Source organism: Giraffa tippelskirchi, chromosome 1, assembly GCF_054371585.1.
Source record: "Giraffa tippelskirchi isolate mGirTip1 chromosome 1, T2T-mGirTip1v1.2.pri, whole genome shotgun sequence".
Classification (NCBI taxonomy): Eukaryota; Metazoa; Chordata; class Mammalia; order Artiodactyla; family Giraffidae; genus Giraffa; species Giraffa tippelskirchi.
In genome coordinates this window covers 56,685,596-56,703,711 of record NC_137275.1, presented here as the reverse complement: position 1 = coordinate 56,703,711, position 18,116 = coordinate 56,685,596, and the positions used below count along the sequence as shown (strand labels likewise).

Here is an 18,116-nt window from a genome sequence, read left to right as displayed (position 1 = left end):
ACTCATTTTTGTTTTCCTAATGCCCAGCACATGCCTGACACAAGGAGTGAAATGAATAAATACCCACTATGATTCTGCTAAGATCAATGCCACAAACCTACAACAGGTTGTTAAATCAATTAATTCACATCATTTTTTGGAAACCATGCTTAAGCTTTATTTTACTTACACAAACACACACAATTACTATCAGAACAAACTCTACTACTTGAGACCACTTAGTATGCTGACAGAATATACACCAAAGACTTGTCCGTTCTTCCTACATGTTGACATTTATCTATATTATCTCCCCAGCTGGGGGGTCTGTCCCGAAGGGAAGGGGCTGAGTTTCACATTTCTTTGGAATAATTCTCAAATCCTGAAGCAGAACTGGTTGTCTCTGAGGTAGATGTCAGAGAATTCTGCTGAGAATTCACTCAGCATTCTGAACCAGTAGTAAATCTTTGCTGCAGTGCATGAAATAATATCTGTGCCTGAAAGCATTTATAAATCCTCAAAAAATAAATATTTCTCTACTGCAAGATCAAATCTACCATCTCAAGGGGAAAAATATCAAAACTTAAACCTAATTGTTTTGATAACGAAATAAAATTTTATCAGATGACAAAATCTAAAAGGAGCAGAAAAGATACCTTCAAGCAGTTTTTTTTCTGAAGAGAGTTTAGAAGTACCAGCAGGAGCCTGATACAAAAAGTCACAGAGGAACGTAGACTGGGAGGACTCTTGATTTAATCCACCTTCAGAATATATGTCATGTTGAGGGAAATCTAGAAAAATTACAGAAATACCACATCTGAAATCTGAAATGTAAACAATTTTCCCTTGGCTTATGAATATGTTGGTGAGTTCTGAGGTAGAAGAAAACTACTTCAAATGTACTGCAGAATAAAGATACAGAAACATTTATTTTGCTTTGCATAAAATTTGCAAATAAGCACTTTGGTTGTGTTTATTATTCATACATGAAAACTGGATTTAATTTTGGTGAAAATGATTACATGGGATTAACTATTTTAATCTTCCATTTAGACGATTAAAGACAAATAACAGATTGATTTCCTAAACTTCTCCTTGAAAGGAAATAAAACAAGGGTCTTAATAAGCATCTTCCATCTTTCTGATAATTACATTTTCTTTTCATTCTACTGGTGTTTCTGATTTGAGAAATTTACAGATTTGCACTTCAATCCTTTTAAGGATCTATCAGGAGAGACCAGGTTAATGAAGGCATGAGAGGGACTAACCTGAGAATTTGTTATGGTAGAGAAATTCCATCTGCAGACTCTGCCCTGCCTTCTTGGCCAGCAGATAGGGGGTGCTGTGCTCAGGATCACCTGTTGCACACATGACATCTGCCCCACTGAACAGCAAAGCCATTGTTTCCAGAACATCTGGTTTCACCACAGCAGCACACAGAGCCTAGTCAATAAAAGAAAATACAACTTCTAAGTGAAGAAGATAATTCTAGCAATTAAAATGCAAGAAAGTCTGCCAATTCGTTTATGAGATGAAGTTTTATTCCTTTTTAACAAAGAAATCTAATAATTATTACACCCTGAACTGATCAACAGGTAACAAAGGCCTGGTTTACATGAATTTAAATTTCAGCAGAAGATCACCAAATGTCTATTCACTGTTTTACTGCAGTGATGCTCCAAATCTTCAAATCCATTTTATCTGCCATGGAAGATATTTTCTGTATTTTACATACTATGATAATGGCAATGCTCAGAAACTTCAAAATACTTCAAATGCAGTAATGAAGTATCCACTAAATATTTTGTTTGCACGAATGTTTCTGCATGCGTAGCTAAGTCGCTTCAGTCACATCCAACTCTTTGCAACCCTATGGACTGTAGCCCACCAGGCTCCTCTGTCCATGGGATTTGCCAGGCAAGGATACTGGAGTGGGTTGCCATGCCTTCCTCCAGGGAATCTTCCCAACCCAGGGATCGAACCCACGTCTCCTGCAGCACTTGTATTGCAGGTGGATTCTTTACTGCTGAGCCACCAGGGAAGACATCAGTCTTGGCAATGATTTTTTGGTTATGATACCAAAAGCACAAGTATCAAAAGCAAAAATCAATTAAGTGGAATCATAGCAAACTAAAAAGCTTCTGCATAGCAAAACAACAAAATGAAAAGGTAACCCACAGCACAAGGCAAAATATATTCAAACCATATATTGCATAAGGATTAACAACCAAAGTATACAGATAACACATACAACTCAATTAGAAAGAGACAATCCAATTTAAAAAATGGGTAGAGGACCTAAATATACAGTTTTCCAATGAAGACATCCACAGAGCCAACAATTTTTAAGCAGTATCTCCTCAATAAAGTAATTTTTTAAAATTACTCACTGATGTTAAAAGTACCATTTTTAAGAAGCCCAATGTGGTAGTAAATCCTAACAGACAAACATCCCTACATATCTGAAGAAGAAACAGCTAGTAATTAAAGTCAAACTTATCTAATATCTTAGCTCAGGGTATCTATATGGTATGGCAGACAAAACCTCCTTTGGGGTCATCACTATTCATCCTCTGACAAGATTCCTGTCATTATCAAAAAGAGAGAATCCATTGGAGGGAAAATATACCCTAGTTCTCCAATCTTGCCAGTTACTTCCCCAAATCTACAACTTACTATTTATATACTTATTTTTTATGGGCCTCCAGTGCATAGAACTAGATTAATTATAACCCTTGGTTATACCCTGTTATCATTATTCCATGCATGTCTAGTATAATTGATCAGTTATTTCCATAGTAATTAGCACCTATGAAAATATCACCCTAAACAAAACTAAATGACTTAGTAATAACCTATATATGATTGCCCACCTCTGTCCCATCTCTATGACTCTCCCCTACCTTAAGCATAGATTCTGCACCTTGCGTTTATTGTACATCATTGCTTCAAAACCAATTGGTGGTTTCACTTTACTAATACCAAAGATGTATAAAGAAGCAAGAGCCTAATTTATGGGAACTAAATCAACAGAAGAGAAATATAAAACAACTGTATAAATCTTATAATTCCTAGAGAAGAATTGAAAAGATCTTCATTTTCCAAAATTTTCAGCATAATGCTATTTACTTGGGGATGCTTATCCAATAAGCATTGACACTGAATGCATTCTAAAGAACTGAGAACCATGAAAGCATACTCTAGGCATATAAAAGTATATGTTTTAAATATCTATACATAGAAGAATCTTCTGACACGCAAGACATTGAAGCATTGATTTTTTTTAAAAAAGGAGGGAAAGATGTTAAACAAATTCTTTGCTAAAAGGGCAATATAGAATGGTCACAAGAAGACCTAGAATCATTCAGCCAAAGGCAAAGGACACTTGCAATCAATGGCACTAAACAAACTACTGTTTGTAACAATAAACTGAGTAAATGAAGTTCATTTTGCTGACACTAAGTCAGCAGCATACTAGCTGAAGTTATTATGTTCAGTATCCTGTCCCTAATATGGGGAAAGCTGTTCAAGTTTTAATTGGGGTGGGTGTCCATCAGATAGAAACTTCAGTGAGGGAGGAAAAGTTTACTTGCTCTTGATAATGAATCCTCAAGTGAAATGAAGGGTCTAAGGCACAATGTTACAAAAGGAAATAAAATTAAATAATAATTTTATGAAACAGCAATATATTTTTTAAAACTTTTTTTTCAAAACCCTTGGCACACACTTAAAAAGACCTTAACATCCATGTCTTTTGTTACATTTCATTGGTTACCTTATTTAATTCTTCCTTGGTGAGAGATGCCAAAAGGGTTTTTCTGAATCTTCCTTCCTTGTACTTCTGAGTGATAAAATTTTTTCTCTTTTCTACTGAAGAGTCCATGTGTAATTCTTCATCTTTTTGAAGATTACCAGCCCAAAAGTCATTAGCTCTTTTGTTTCCAATGACAATAAAAAGCTGAATTATCAAAGAATTACAAAACATATCAATTCAAATAATATATTTGAATCTGCAGAAAACTGAGTCATGTGACAAAGCACAGCTTAGGGTAAAATATGCAAAAATACAAAAAAGACCCAATTTTTTCTGGAAGATGGAGTGTGAAAGCAGACAACATTTCTATTTAAACAGCCTAGCTGCTCTTAATAATGGTAAAAGATTAGCTAGAGAAGAAACTGCAAGCAACACAAATTGCAGCAAAAGCATTATTACTTTTTGAAGCTAGCTCACATTAAGACAGATTCGTTTAAAATGGCTGAGTAGGTGGGCTAATATGGTTGAGAATGTAACCGACACCCGAGCACAGAATAGATGCGGGAGACAGCAAGTTAGACAAGATCGCAGTTAATGACAGAGTATGGCCAAGATAAAGAATAATCAATTTTGTCAAATGTTTTCATTCACCGTTCTGATATTTTACCCATGCTGGGTTAAAAAGAAAGAGAGTAAATTCTGGCTTTAAAAAGAGCTGCCAAGCCTTTTAGTAGTTATTTCCATTAAAGCTCCTTGCATTCTTTATTTTTATTTTTAAAATAACCACCTCATTTAGGAAGTATTCTGAAAGTTAAAGTAGAAAGTTACCACTATACAACAGGCAATAAGCCATTTTTTATACTATGCTGAGATCTTGATTAGAGAGATCCTAAAGTAACCTCACCCCAACTGCACACTTCCTCCCAAATTCTGGCTGATCACACCACAGGCAAGTCAGACTCACCTCAATGAGCTCATTGCTCCAAATGCTGGCATCCATTTTCAGACTTCTAACCTTGGAATCTTTTGGTCCTAAAGATCTATGTTGCCCTGTAGACCAAAAAATAAAATCTCTTTGAATTTCTATGTACATGTATTTTACCATAAAAAAGTATGTATGTATATATACATGGCAATATGGATTAACATTAAAACACATGGACATCACCAGATGGTCAACACCGAAATCAGATTGATTATATTCTTTGCAACCAAAGATGGAGAAGCAAAAACAAGACCTGGAACTGACTGTGGCTCAGATCATCGACTCCTTATTGCAAAATTCAGACTTAAATTGAAGAAAGTGAGGAAAACCACAAGACCATTCAGGTATAAATCAAATCCCTTATGATTACACAGTGGAGGTAAGGAGTAGATTCAAGGGATTAGATCTGGTAGACAGAGTGCCTGAAGAATTATAGACGGAGGTTCGTAACATGGTACAAGAGCCAACAACCAAAACCTGTCAAAGAAAAATAAATGCAAGAAGGCCAAGTGGTTTCCTAAGGAGGCTTTACAATAGCAGAGAAAAGAATAGAAGCTAAAGGCGAGGGAGAAATGGAAAGATATACTCCACTGAATGCAGAGTTCCAGAGAATAACAAGGAGAGATAGGTAAAAAGCCTTCTTAAATGAACAATGCAAAGAAATAGAGGAAAACAACAAAATGGGAAAGACTACAAATCTCAAGAAAATTGGAGACATCAAGGGAACATTTCATGCAAGAATGGACACGATAAAAGACAGAAACAGTAAGGATCTAACAGAAAGCAGAGAGATTAAGAAGAGGTGGCAAGAATACACAGAACTATATACAAAAAAAAAGGTCCCAGATAACCACGATGGTATGGTCACTCATCTAGAGCCAGACATCCTGGAGTGTAAAGTCAAGTGGGCCTTAGGAAGCATTACTATGAACAAAGCTATTGGAGGTGATCGAATTTCAGCTGAGTTACTTAAAATCCTAAAAGATGATGCTGTTAAAGTGCTGCATTCACTATGCCAGAAAATCAGTAGTGGCCACATGACTGGAAAAGTCAGTTTTCATTTCAATCCCAAAGAAGGGCAGTGCCAAAGAATGTTCAAACTACTGTACAGTTGTGCTCATTTCACATGCTAGCAAGGTTATGCTCAAAATTCTTCAAGCTAGGCTTCAGCAATACATGAACTGAGAACTTCCAGATGTACAAGCTGGATTCAGAAAAGGCAGAGGAGCTAGAGATCAAACTATGAATATTCACTGAATCATAAAGAAAGAAAGGGAATTCCAGAAAAACATCTACTTCTGCTTCAATGAATACATTAAAGCCTTTGCTTGGATCACAACAAACTGCGGAAAATTCTTCAAGAGATGGGAATACCAGACCACATTACCTGCCTTCCGAGAAACCTGTATGCAGATCAAGCAGCAACAGTTAGAACCAGACATGGAACAATGGACTGGTTCTAAATTGGGAAAGAAGTATGTCAAGGCTGCATATTGTCACCCTGCTTATTTAACTTATATGCAGAGTACATCATGTGAAATGCCAGGCTGGATGAAGCTCAAGCTGAAATCAAGATTGCCAGGAGAAATATCAGTAACCTCAGATATGCAGATGACACCACCCTAGTGGCAGAAAGTGAAGATGAACTAAAGAGCTTCTTGACGAAAGTGAAAGAGGAGAGTGAAAAAGATGACTTAAAACTCAACATTCAGAAAACTAAGATCATGGCATCTGGTCCCGTCACTTCATGGCAAATAGAGGAGGAAACGATGGAAACAGTGAGAGACTTTATTTTGGGGGGGCTCCAAATTACTGCAGATGGTGACTGCTGCCATGAAGACACTTGCCCCTTGGAAAAAAACTATGGCAAACATAGACAGTGGATTAAAAACCAAGATATCACTTTGCCAACCAAGGTCCATATAGTCAAACCATGGTTTTTCCAGTACTCATGTACCGATGTGAGAGTCAGACCAAAAAGACAGGTAAGCGCCAAAGGATTGATGCTTTTGAGCTATGCTGGAGAAGACTCTTGAGAGTCCCTTGGACAGCAAGGACAATCAAACCAGTCAATCCTAAAGGAAATCAACCATGTATAGTCACTGGAAGGACTGATGCTGAAGCTGAAGCTCCAATACTTTGGCCCCCTGATGCAAAGAGCTGACTCATTGGAAAATACCGTGATGCTGGGAAAGACTGAAAGCAAGAAGTAGGGGGCAACAGAGGATACAATGGTTGGATAGCATCACCAACTTAATGGACACAAGTTTAAGCAAACACCAGGAATATAGTGAAGGACGGGGAATGCTGACATGCTGCCAAATCTGAGGTAGCAAAGATTTGGACACAATTAGGTGACTGAACAACAACAAGAAATACATGTATGTCTGGATTAATATATCTTTTCAACTTAAACCATTACCTACTTTTTTATACCAGAGTAGTGGTAGTAATCAAACAGAAATCATAACCAACAATAAGAAAGATTATGGAAATCACCTGCTCAGTCATGTCCAACTCTTAGTGACCCATGACTGTAGCCCACCAAGCTCCTTTATCCATGGGGCTTCTCCAGGCAAGAATACTGGAGTGGGTTGCCATGCTCTCCCCTCAAGGGTATCTTCCCAACCTAGAGATCACACCCAAGTTTCTGCACTGCAGGTGAATTCTTTACCATCTGAGTCACCAGGGAAGCCCATGAATAATGGAGTGGGTAACCTATCCCTTTTCCAGGGGATCTTCCTGACCCAGGAATTGAACTGGGGTCTCCTGCATTGCAGGCAAGATTCTTTACCAGCTGAGCTACCAGGAAGTCCTTTAAAAGTGCATATTCATGTACATGTGTTTATGTGTGTACATATATGTATGTGTATACACACATAATTTTTTCATTGTTTGGTAATTGACTAGAAATTGTAAGTCACTGAAAACTTTTTATAGTGGGTCTGTGTAAATTACATATATGTGAATACAGATATCATCCCTTACTCTTAAAAAAAAGACTAGCAACATACTAGCTAATGAATGTACACTTAAAAAATCTAAAGTGGATTCTTTATTCTACTATTATACCTGGAAGAGAGTAACAGCCTAGCATTCTAGTATCATCAATTTAATTCTGCTGTACAAATATCACCATTCCGAATTTACTGGGCATCCAGGCCTATGTCAGACTCTTTCTAAGCTGAGAAGGAAAAAAGAACACAAAACAGCATCTTTGGTCTTAAGGATCTTCTGCCTAATGATCTTGAGAAAGTTCATTCCTCTCTGTACATTAGGTAGGTTCTTTTCCTCCCTTCTCTGAGAAAAAAATTACTCAGAGCACCATGCCCTAGAATTCCCATGGCAAGAACTGGCATAGGTTTGCACTTACAGAGACTACAAAAAGGCAATACCAAAAGGCAGGCAGGAAGAAAGGATGCTGGAGTAGCTTAAGATTCTGAGTCGAGGCAGCAGGAAAAGAAGTGAAGTGGAGAACAGATTTAGAGATATTTAGAAGGTAAAACCTGGATGGAATCTGGTGGGCTTTAAGGAAAGGGGAAGGGTCAAGAGGGACTCTCACGTTTTAGGCTTGAGTGAAGGGCAGAACGGATCACTTCTGATCAAGATTTGTAATATAGGAAAATATTCAATTTTATGTAGTGAGCTGGGAAGCAATGAGAACTCTGCACTATCATGTTCATTTTGAGGTATCTTGAGCAAATCCAAGTGGAGACCCTAGCAGGAGATACAGGAGTATGGTTTCCAACAGAGTAAGAAACACCTGCTTAAAAAGACTATTGGATTCAAATGATAAATAACCTCACTCGGGAATATCAGAATGAAAGAGATCTGAGGATACAACCCAAGGCAACACACGTGTTTTAGGAGCAGGCAAAGGATGACCAGAATAGCAAGACACACTAAGAGAAAATGGCCTGCTGGAAGTTGAGGGAGGATGGGAAGTCACTAAGAGGTAGACTGGCCAAGAGTGTCAGATACTCCAGAGAGTGCAATGAAGATAGGAACTGACCACACAGAAACTGAGAGGTAAAATACACCGGTAAATGTGGTGAAAATATTTTTATTGGAGGGGAGATAGATGAAGACTGATTACAGGATGCTGATGTTATACTAGAAAGTTAAAGAAATGAAAGCCTGCATAAACCATTACTCTTGAAAGTATCTTCTCTATGAAGGGAAAAAGGAACAGAGAATTATATGTAAGTGAATAGTAAGTTTTCAGAGATCTGGTGTTAACTGAACAGAATTATGCAAATTTATATGCTGAACCAAATAAACCATAGTTGAATATGGCTGTCCCTCAGTATCTCAGAGGACTGATAACAGAACTCTCCACAGACACCAAAATCCAAGTATGCTCAAGTCTCTTGTATAATATGGCCATAGTATCTGCATATAACCTATACACATTCTCTATTATATTCAATACTTTAAATCATCTCTAAATTACTTAAAATACATAATACAATATAAATTCTAAGTAACAACTGCAGGTACCTGCAAATTCAAATTTTGCCTTTTGGAATTTGTTTCCAATTACTTTTGATCTGGAACCTGTGACTGGGAAAGGCTTACTGTATTTAGAGAGTGAATAAGTGATGGGGTAAGGACTCAGAGAACAGAGGAGAGAAAGGAAACATAAGTAGACAGAATAGCCTTGGACAGACACTCTCTCTTCCAGTGAGACTGGAAAGAAGAAGCGGTTGGGAGAATATGCAAAGTCAAGGAGGATTAACTGAGGCTTTTTGGTTGCTATTGATTTAGTTGATCAGCTTGTGAGGACTCCTACCTCAGTATGATGAGAAATGTGGTAGCACAGAGCTCTGGAAGACTCTGAAGGGTTTGAAGCAGCTGTCCTGTCTTTGCTCTGTCTGAGATAGGAGCTCTTCCTCTGCATTCTCTCAATGAAATCTGTGCTCAACTCTATTGCTATCCTTATCATACTCTATTAAAATGACTATATATTTCTGCAGGATATGTCATATCTTATAGATTTATTTAATTCCCAGGACCAGCACAGTACCTGGTAGAGCTGAAGAGGTGAGGAAAGTTTAGGTTGTAGCTAATTTCTCCAAGACCTCCACAGTCACATACCTAAGCTAGGGTCCATTCCCTTCACTCACTCGGACAGTTGCCTTACCTCCCAAATACGAGATGTTAAATAGTCCGTAAGGTTTAAGGTCACAAGGAGAAAATAAGTCACAACACTGGTTACTTTCATAAACTTCAATATGCCTGGAAAATGCTTCTATATAATAATTCTTATTACAAGAGAGAACAGATCTTGTATAACAAGATTAGAGAGCAGAGCAGCCTTGAAATGTGAAAAATACATCTTACAAAATATGACTTGGAAAAAGGGACAAATCATACGAACAGTGAGTGTGTTCAGGGTGCATTCTGAAACACATTCATCCCAAATCTGAAAATTTCAGTATTGTCTTTTAAAAATCCATATATGGTCCAGTAGGCACACACACAAAAATGATTACATGCTTAAAAATCAATTTTTATCTCTAAGTCATGCATAAGAGAAGTATAGAATGATATTTCTAAATTTGATTTAAATGTAATAAGCTTTCTCTGCTTTTATTCTTCACAGCCATTAACTGAGACACAATATATATGACACTAAAGAGCATTCGGTGCTGATCTGCCACCAAACAGCAATGAGCGTAACTTATCACTAATTACCTGCACACTTCTTGCAGATGACAACACAGAGATTGATAGAGGCCCAGTCAGGATCCGGGGCTTTACAATCTGCACAGCTCCTGTTGGACTCATTGTACCAAATCTTCTCAGCTACTTCATAATCAGAGAGAGTTTCTGCTATCGATTGCTGCACAGCTTCAATCCACTCTTGTTTCTCTTTTTCAGACTCAGCTGTAAAGCTGAAACAATTAATGTTTCTGCATTATCGATCTCCCTTGTAAAGGCCAATTAAGCAGTATGTTCAGTTTGTATATTCATTTCACTCACAAAGGAGACAGCAGCTGAAAAATATGCCTTCCAGGCAGTTGGAGAGCCTTTTCTGTTAAAAACCATCTCATTGAGAAATCTACTTTTTTCCTTTAACTTTCCACATTGCTTATGACTTTGTTTACCTATTTTGAGGCAAAATTAACATAAAATCACCTTGTTAGGTCAAAAGCTTAAAAGTGAGGCCATGTTTTCTAAGCAGTGGTTATATCATAATCAATAAGAGACTGGCAGAGTTTCAGGACTAAGTGGATTATTTTGCCAAGAAAATATGCCATAGTCTGAAACTAAGTTATCAAAAACACCCACCAGAAATTTTGATTTTTTTTGTCTTAAAAATAGATTTTTTTTAATTGGAAGAATGTCCAGATGGCTTTCAGAAACTTGAGAAATCAAAAAAGTTTTAAGTGATTAGTATTCTAACAGAATTCTAACTCATTTTTAGCCTCATTCCTATTTATTCCAATTTTTAGTGCTTATTGAGTGCCTGAGTGAAAGAATAAAACAATAAAACATCAGTTCACTCCTTCAAGAAATATTTAGAAAGTACTTATAATATGCCACAAAATGTGGTATACACAGTGCCCCAAACTCAGTCAATGACCCATAGAATGATGCTTCACATTACAATATTCTGTTCTGAAGCTGAAAATGCTTTGAGATACAATGAACATAACAGAGGACTAATATATCCTACATAATCTATAGAGAAATTGAGTGGCCTCCATGGATTATATTTTTTTAATCACTCCATGTTTCATTATCACTATAACATCTATAAATTCTTCAGTGGTTTCTTTTCTGCTTTGCTATAGAGATTGGTCAGAGCCCACAAGGTACAATGGAAATAGGCTGGTCCCTGTCTCTGGTTCCAGGTGTATAGTTCCTCAGATCCTTGGAATCCCCCAAGTGGCAAAAACCCTTTATATGCTAATGGACAGCTTCTGACTGGAGGCTAGACAGCTTCAGCATGGGAGCTGGTCAGCAGAAAACCAAGATGGGACTAGAGAGCTGGAACTTTCCTATCCCTTGACCTCTGGGAAGGGGAGAACTGTGATGCTCGATCATGTCTGACTCTGCTACTGTAGCCCACCAGGCTCCTCTGTCCATGAAATTTCCCAGGCAAGAATACCGGAGCAGGTTGCTGCTTCCTACCCCAGGGGATCTTCCCAACCCAAGGATCAAACCTGCGTCTCCTGTATTGGCAGGTGGATTCTTTACCACCAGTGCTACCTGGGAAGACCCTGGGAAGGTGAGACAGGCTGGTAATTGACTTAATCATCAATGGCCCAGGGTTTCAGGGCTTCCCACGTGGCACTAGTGGTAAAGAATCCACCTGCTAATGCAGGCGGCACAGGACATGAGGGTTCGATGCCTGGGTTGGGAAGATCCCCTGGAGGAGGAAATGGCAACCCACATCAGTATTCTTGCCTGGAAAATCCCATGGACTGAGTAGCCTGGTGAGCTGCAGTCCATGGGGTCGCAAAGAGTCAGACACCACTGAGCACGTGCACACACACCCTGGATTTCATCAGTCTCGCCTATGAAATGAAACCTCCATAAAATCTCCCAAACAACAGGGTTTGAAGAACTCTGAGGCTGATGAACACACTGAGGTGCCAGGAGGGTGGTGCATCCAGAGGGAGCTTGGAAGCTCTCTGCCACAAACCCCCTGTACCGTGCCCTCTAAAGCTTTCCCATTTGGCCATTCCTGAGCTGCATTTTTTATAATAAGCTGGTAATGCTGCTTGAATTCTTTTCCTGAGTTCTCTGAGACATTTTAGCAAATTATCAAATCTGGGGGAGAGAGGGTAATGAGCACCCCAATTTGAGCCAAGCTGGGCTGAGTGAGAGTAACCTGAGGACAGTCTTCTGGGACTGAGCCCTTAAACCCGTGGGGTCTGAGTCTCCCTCCAGGAAGGTACAGGACACCCAGTTGGTGTACGGAGACTTGGAGAATTGGTTGGTGTAAGGACAAACCGTACAAGTTTGACATATTATGAAGCATTTTAAGCAAAAACAGCTTAGATAATGTCTACACTTTCAGTTAAGGCTTGAATTTCCTTTATGAAAATAAAGCTAGTAATTCTTTCTCAAAATTCCAGCCAGTAGACATATTTTAACAGATAATATGGGTATCTCATTTGGTATTAATAGCATTTTTGAAATCACAAAGTAATTAATTGCTAGACCTTCAAAACCCTGTGACAATTGCCTCTAACCCGCATACTACTTTCTGCTATGTTGATTATTTGTGACAAACAAATTAACGTGGTTGAACTCAACAGATATGACTTATGCCCCTCTAAAGCAATAGAGTTACTATAGATTATCAACATATATTAAAAACATACATTAAGTTTTCTGTTTCACTGTCATAATAAAGTAATTAGTAGAGTACCATAATACAAGATATATATCAAAATGCTAAGATATTTGATCAATAAGTGCTATGAGTCATTAAATTCGGCAACAGTTTAAGCTGGAGTTCCTTTTAGAAAATCACAGAGCAACCGTAATTAGGGATTAATCTTAAAGGAGAGATTGTATTTGATTAGGCAAAAAAAAAGGCAAAATAACAATACAGCTTAAAGACAATGCTATATCTATTTTTATTTTATTCCCTCACAACAATTTTTCATATATTTGTGGATCAGAAATCAAGTCTTCTAAGAAAAAAGGTATTATGAAAAGAAACTATTCAAATCTCAAGAAATTAGTATCGTTGCAGGTTGTATGATTAGTCACGTCACTTTTGCAAGGTGTTTTTATATACTGGCTAACAAATTACATGATCTAAAAAAGTAAAAATGCAATTATTTCTGCTTCAGGTGTACAGCAAAGTGATTCAGTTTCATATATATGTTCATATTCTTTCCCATTATAGGGTTATTACAAAATATTGAATATAGTTCCTTGTGCTATACAGTAGGTGCTTATTGTTTACCCATTTTATATATAATGGTGCGTATATGTTAATCTCAAATTCCTAATTTATTTCCCCTTTGGTGGGGATGTTTTCCCATAAGTCTTTTCTGTGAATCTATTTCTGTTTTGTAAATAAGATCATTTACATTTTTTTACGATTCTACATGTAAGAGATGCTACATGGTATTTGTCTTTCTCGTATATACATATATACACACCACATCTTCTTTATCTATTCATCTGATGGATATTTAGGTTGCTTCCATGTCTTGGCTATTCTAAATAACACTGCAGTGAACATTGGGGTGCATACATCTTTTTGAATTAAGAGTTTTCTCTGAATATATGCCCAGGAGTAAGACTGTAGGATCATATGGTATGTCTATTTTTAGTTTTTTAAGGAACCCTCCATAATCTTTTCCATAGTGGCTGCATCAATTTATATACCCACCAAAAGTGTAGAAGAGTTCCCTTTTCTCCACACTCTCTCCAACACGTTATTTGTAGCCTTCTTAATGATGGCCATTCTGCTTGGTGCAAGGTGGTACCTCATTGTAGTTTTGATTTGTATCTCTCTAATAATTAGAGCTATTGAGCATCTTTGGTGCCTATTGGTAAATTTTTATACACTGGCTAATAAATGACACAATATGAAAAAGTAAGAACATAATTTTACTGTGTGCTATAAGAAATCAAACCATGACTGGCAATGTAAAAATGCATCACCCAAGCTTTACTGTAATAGTACAAACAAAAAATGTTTAAATATAACTTACCTAAAACTCCTATAGGGAGTGATTATTTCAAAAGACTGTTTTACAGTTCGGTCTACTTGTTTTACATTTGCTACATTCATAGGGATTATGGTAATACCAAGTCCACTCTTAAAATCCTAGTTTGGAGGAAAGCAAAAAATCATAAAGAAATGAAAATATGGATCTTGAAAATAAAATTATACTCCCTAAAATTTAATAAACCTCATTAAATTTTACAACATGTAAATATGGAATTAAGCAATTCATTAAAAATGGATTGAGAGTGGTTTTCTTATTTCATATACATGATATACAAAATATATATCTCTTATTTTATATACATGATATATATATATATATATATATACATACTTTAAATACATGATAACATGATAGCATTTGAAGCTTGACAGGCTACTAATAAAGCAAAGCCTTTTTCCACACAATAAATAAGTTGACTAGGACACAGATCTTGAGCTGCACATGTCTTGCTTTTAACAGTTAACAGCACTTTTTCACCTTTAGCCATTTAGTAAAGGGAACTAACAGGAAAGTAAGCCTTACCATTTTCTAGGTGGGGGAGTCAAATGACTCTGTGAGGTTGGTATAATGACTATTTAGATAAAAAGAAGAGGAAACCACGACTCAAAGAGGTAAAGTAACATGGAAAGAGGAGACGGCTGCATATGGCAGAAAAGGACGGAAACCCAGGCTGCCTGACTACTGGCTCTCCTGTAGGTGTTACCTCTGTTCTATCACACTATCTTCCTCGTTTGCTCTCAAAGAAAAGAATTACTTGTTTTACAATTTTATCTCATTTCTAAAATTTTATTAGTTTCTTCTTCCTTCGATTCTTAAAAAGCTCCTCAAATGCTATTTTCATATGAAAAATGCCATTTGTTCAACACCTGCAGCCACTATGTTCAGCTTGTCCCACCAAAATTAGAGTGTTCAAGAAGGTACACAGTCTACCATCTAAAAGCATTAAAATCTATAATATATTATCTAGCCATAAGGGTTTTGGAATGTGATTTATCAAACCATCTCACACCTTAAAAATATAATTAATTTGTACCTCAAAAAATGAATTATCTCTGTCAATAGGTTCAGATTAAATGTGCTCTGAATTCCTAAATTAAATTATGACTAGGAAAAAGTATCCATACTAAAGACAACTGCAAAAGATATTGGTCCACTTTCAGGAAGGACACTTTCAGCAGAGACTGTGAAAGAAACACCTCAGAAGCTGCCTTCTCTTTGTCTCGCCTGTGGTACAAGCTAAAAGTAAAAGTACTATTTTCCTATCTCCCTTGCAGCAAGGAGGGGCCATATGTCATAGTTTTGGTCAATAAAATGTAAGTAATTTCCAGCCTGGGGGGCAAGGGAGAGAGACAAATCTTGGAAGAAAAGACTTTTCACCCCTTTCCATCTTCTTGGGAAATAACATCTAGAAGCACAAAGCCATTTTAGAATGTAAGCACCCTTGAGATGAAAAGCCTGAGGACAAATTCTTGTACTGTAAGGATGTCAGAGTGAGAAAAAAAAAGGAAAATCTTGTTCCCTGATGGCCTCAGCAAGAGATTTGTTAAAACAAACAAGTCCCTAATCTATTTACGCCATCCTTCATTTTTCTCTCATTAGAGACACTAATGCGTTCCTGGCTGATAAAATAAGTGGAATAAAACAATGCAACAAATTTTCCACGCTCATAAAGGGTTTCCATTCACAAACTGCAGAAAAGTTTTGCTTCATGTTTTTAAAAATGTACACATTTTTAGTTAGAATGAGGAAATGACTCATTGTAAACTGAATAAGATTTTTTCTGATGAAAGAACAAATGGCTCCTTTTGTTGGGAGAAACAAACCAGGAATTGAATCAGTAATATAAAAGATGCAGGCACATGCTAGGTGTTGTGAAATACTTAGAAGAGGGTGACATACTTCCACTTTGTATTGTAAGCCCAGCTAACAAAAATCAGTACTTAAATGATATATATGCAGAAGGGAAGCCAAACTTTTCCAACATGCTCCATTTTAATAAGTTCAAGCATAGTATGTTAGCACAGTTGTTAGCATCTAGCATACTATGAATGCTAGCATACTATGTACACTCTTCCGCCGCATACCGGTACGCCCACAGCCCTCAATGCTAGTTCTGGTATAGTATGCTAGAACTTATTTACTTAAAATAATTAACTTATAATTATTACAGAAAACAAATTCTCAATTATCCATACCAATGTTCCTGCTGGATAATGCAACTGTTGGACCAACTTTCAATGTTGAAGTGATTGGAAACTCAAACTCTCTTTTATAAATGAAGAAATAAAGTGGGGCTAGCAAGGTAAGACACTTTAGAGAAACAGCTTTCTGATGACCCAGCTTGAAACGGGGGTACCTCTAGAATAAAACAGGCTGCATCTCCTCAAACGATTTTCCATGATGCAACTTCTGCCAATAGCTGGCTAACAGACTACCCTGATTATTATTCTCTGATGGGGGCCTGGCCTGCAGGTGCTGTGTTACTAAGGGCGGAAATACACACTCAGACCAGCAGATGGTAAGACTGACAACCTTGGATAGAAACTGATGAGACTCATCGAGGCTCCAGCCTAAAGAGATGGTGCCTCATTTCTATAAGCAAGTCGTGAAATATCTACATATAAAGAGTCAATTTCTGTTAAAAAATAAAATAAGTTGAGGTTCAGCTCAAGGCCCCAGATTTATCCCAAGCAAGGCAAAGATGATTTTTCAGCATGGAAAGAAACTGTAACCCATTTATCAGCTGCCTGCCAAGGCCATATGGTTTTGAGTAATTAGAGTACCCACTGAACTCACCGGCACAAATGGTCTGTAAAATGTACAGCAGAGTAACAAAATAAATGTCAGTGCTCTCGAGAGCTATTAAAATAAAATGACTGCATTTCTTATTAAAAAAATATTTGTGGTGACATTAAGCCATCTTGTCACATACCCGTTAGAACATATTTAGAATATATCTCATTCCTAGAGCCTCATCAAAATTACCTGTGTTGAACTCTCCCTCCCTCCACTCTGAGATTCTGATCCCAAGAATCAGAAGACAAAGCCTAATGATTTTCAGTTAAAAAAAAACAAAACTACCACCTTATGATTTTCATATGTAACAAGTATTAAGAAACACTGAATTAGACAGCAGAACCAGTTGCAGAATCTAAACAGTACAAGTCTACGTCACCTAAATATCAGGATATAAACATTTCTCTCTGCCTTCAGCAGAGCAAAAAAAAAAAAAAAAAGCATGCAATCAGATTATGAATGGAGAAGCCAATGACATCCCACTCCAGTACTCTTGTCTGGAAAATCCCATGGACAGAGGAGCCTGGTAGGCTTCAGTCCCTGAGGTCGCGAAGAGTCGGACACAACTAAGCGACTTCACTTTCACTTTTCACTTAAATGTATTGGAGAAGGAAATGGTAACCCACTCCAGTGTTCTTGCCTGGAGAATCCCAGGGACGGAGGAGCCCGGTAGGCTGCCGTCTCTGGGGTCGCACAGAGTTGGACACGACTGAAGCAACTTAGCAGCAGCAGCAACAGATTATGAAAAAAGCACTTGAAGTTATTAAGACTATTGGTTAGAAATAGGATGGTCAGAATACAGTGACACAGTGGATTGTCAAGAATCTATGTGTCCTGCATGCCAATTCTTTTGCTAATATCCAAAGGATGTAAAAGCACTGGTCTTCATTAA

At 37.4% G+C, this 18,116-nt stretch overlaps 1 protein-coding gene across 7 annotated transcripts in view; it reads right to left on the bottom strand.

Annotated features, from left to right (window-relative positions):
* Positions 1–18,116, bottom strand: part of ARAP2 (ArfGAP with RhoGAP domain, ankyrin repeat and PH domain 2) — a 795,317-nt gene that overhangs the window by 98,651 nt on the left and 678,550 nt on the right. For all 7 annotated transcript variants that reach the window (XM_081527801.1, XM_081528170.1, XM_081527881.1 and 4 more), the window contains 6 exons: positions 14,408–14,523; positions 10,416–10,615; positions 4,698–4,783; positions 3,755–3,937; positions 1,248–1,422; positions 636–770 (listed from right to left, as the gene is read on the bottom strand). In XM_081527801.1, coding sequence (XP_081383927.1) covers positions 636–770; positions 1,248–1,422; positions 3,755–3,937; positions 4,698–4,783; positions 10,416–10,615; positions 14,408–14,523 — 895 coding nt within the window. The remainder of the gene's footprint in view (positions 1–635; positions 771–1,247; positions 1,423–3,754; positions 3,938–4,697; positions 4,784–10,415; positions 10,616–14,407; positions 14,524–18,116) is intronic.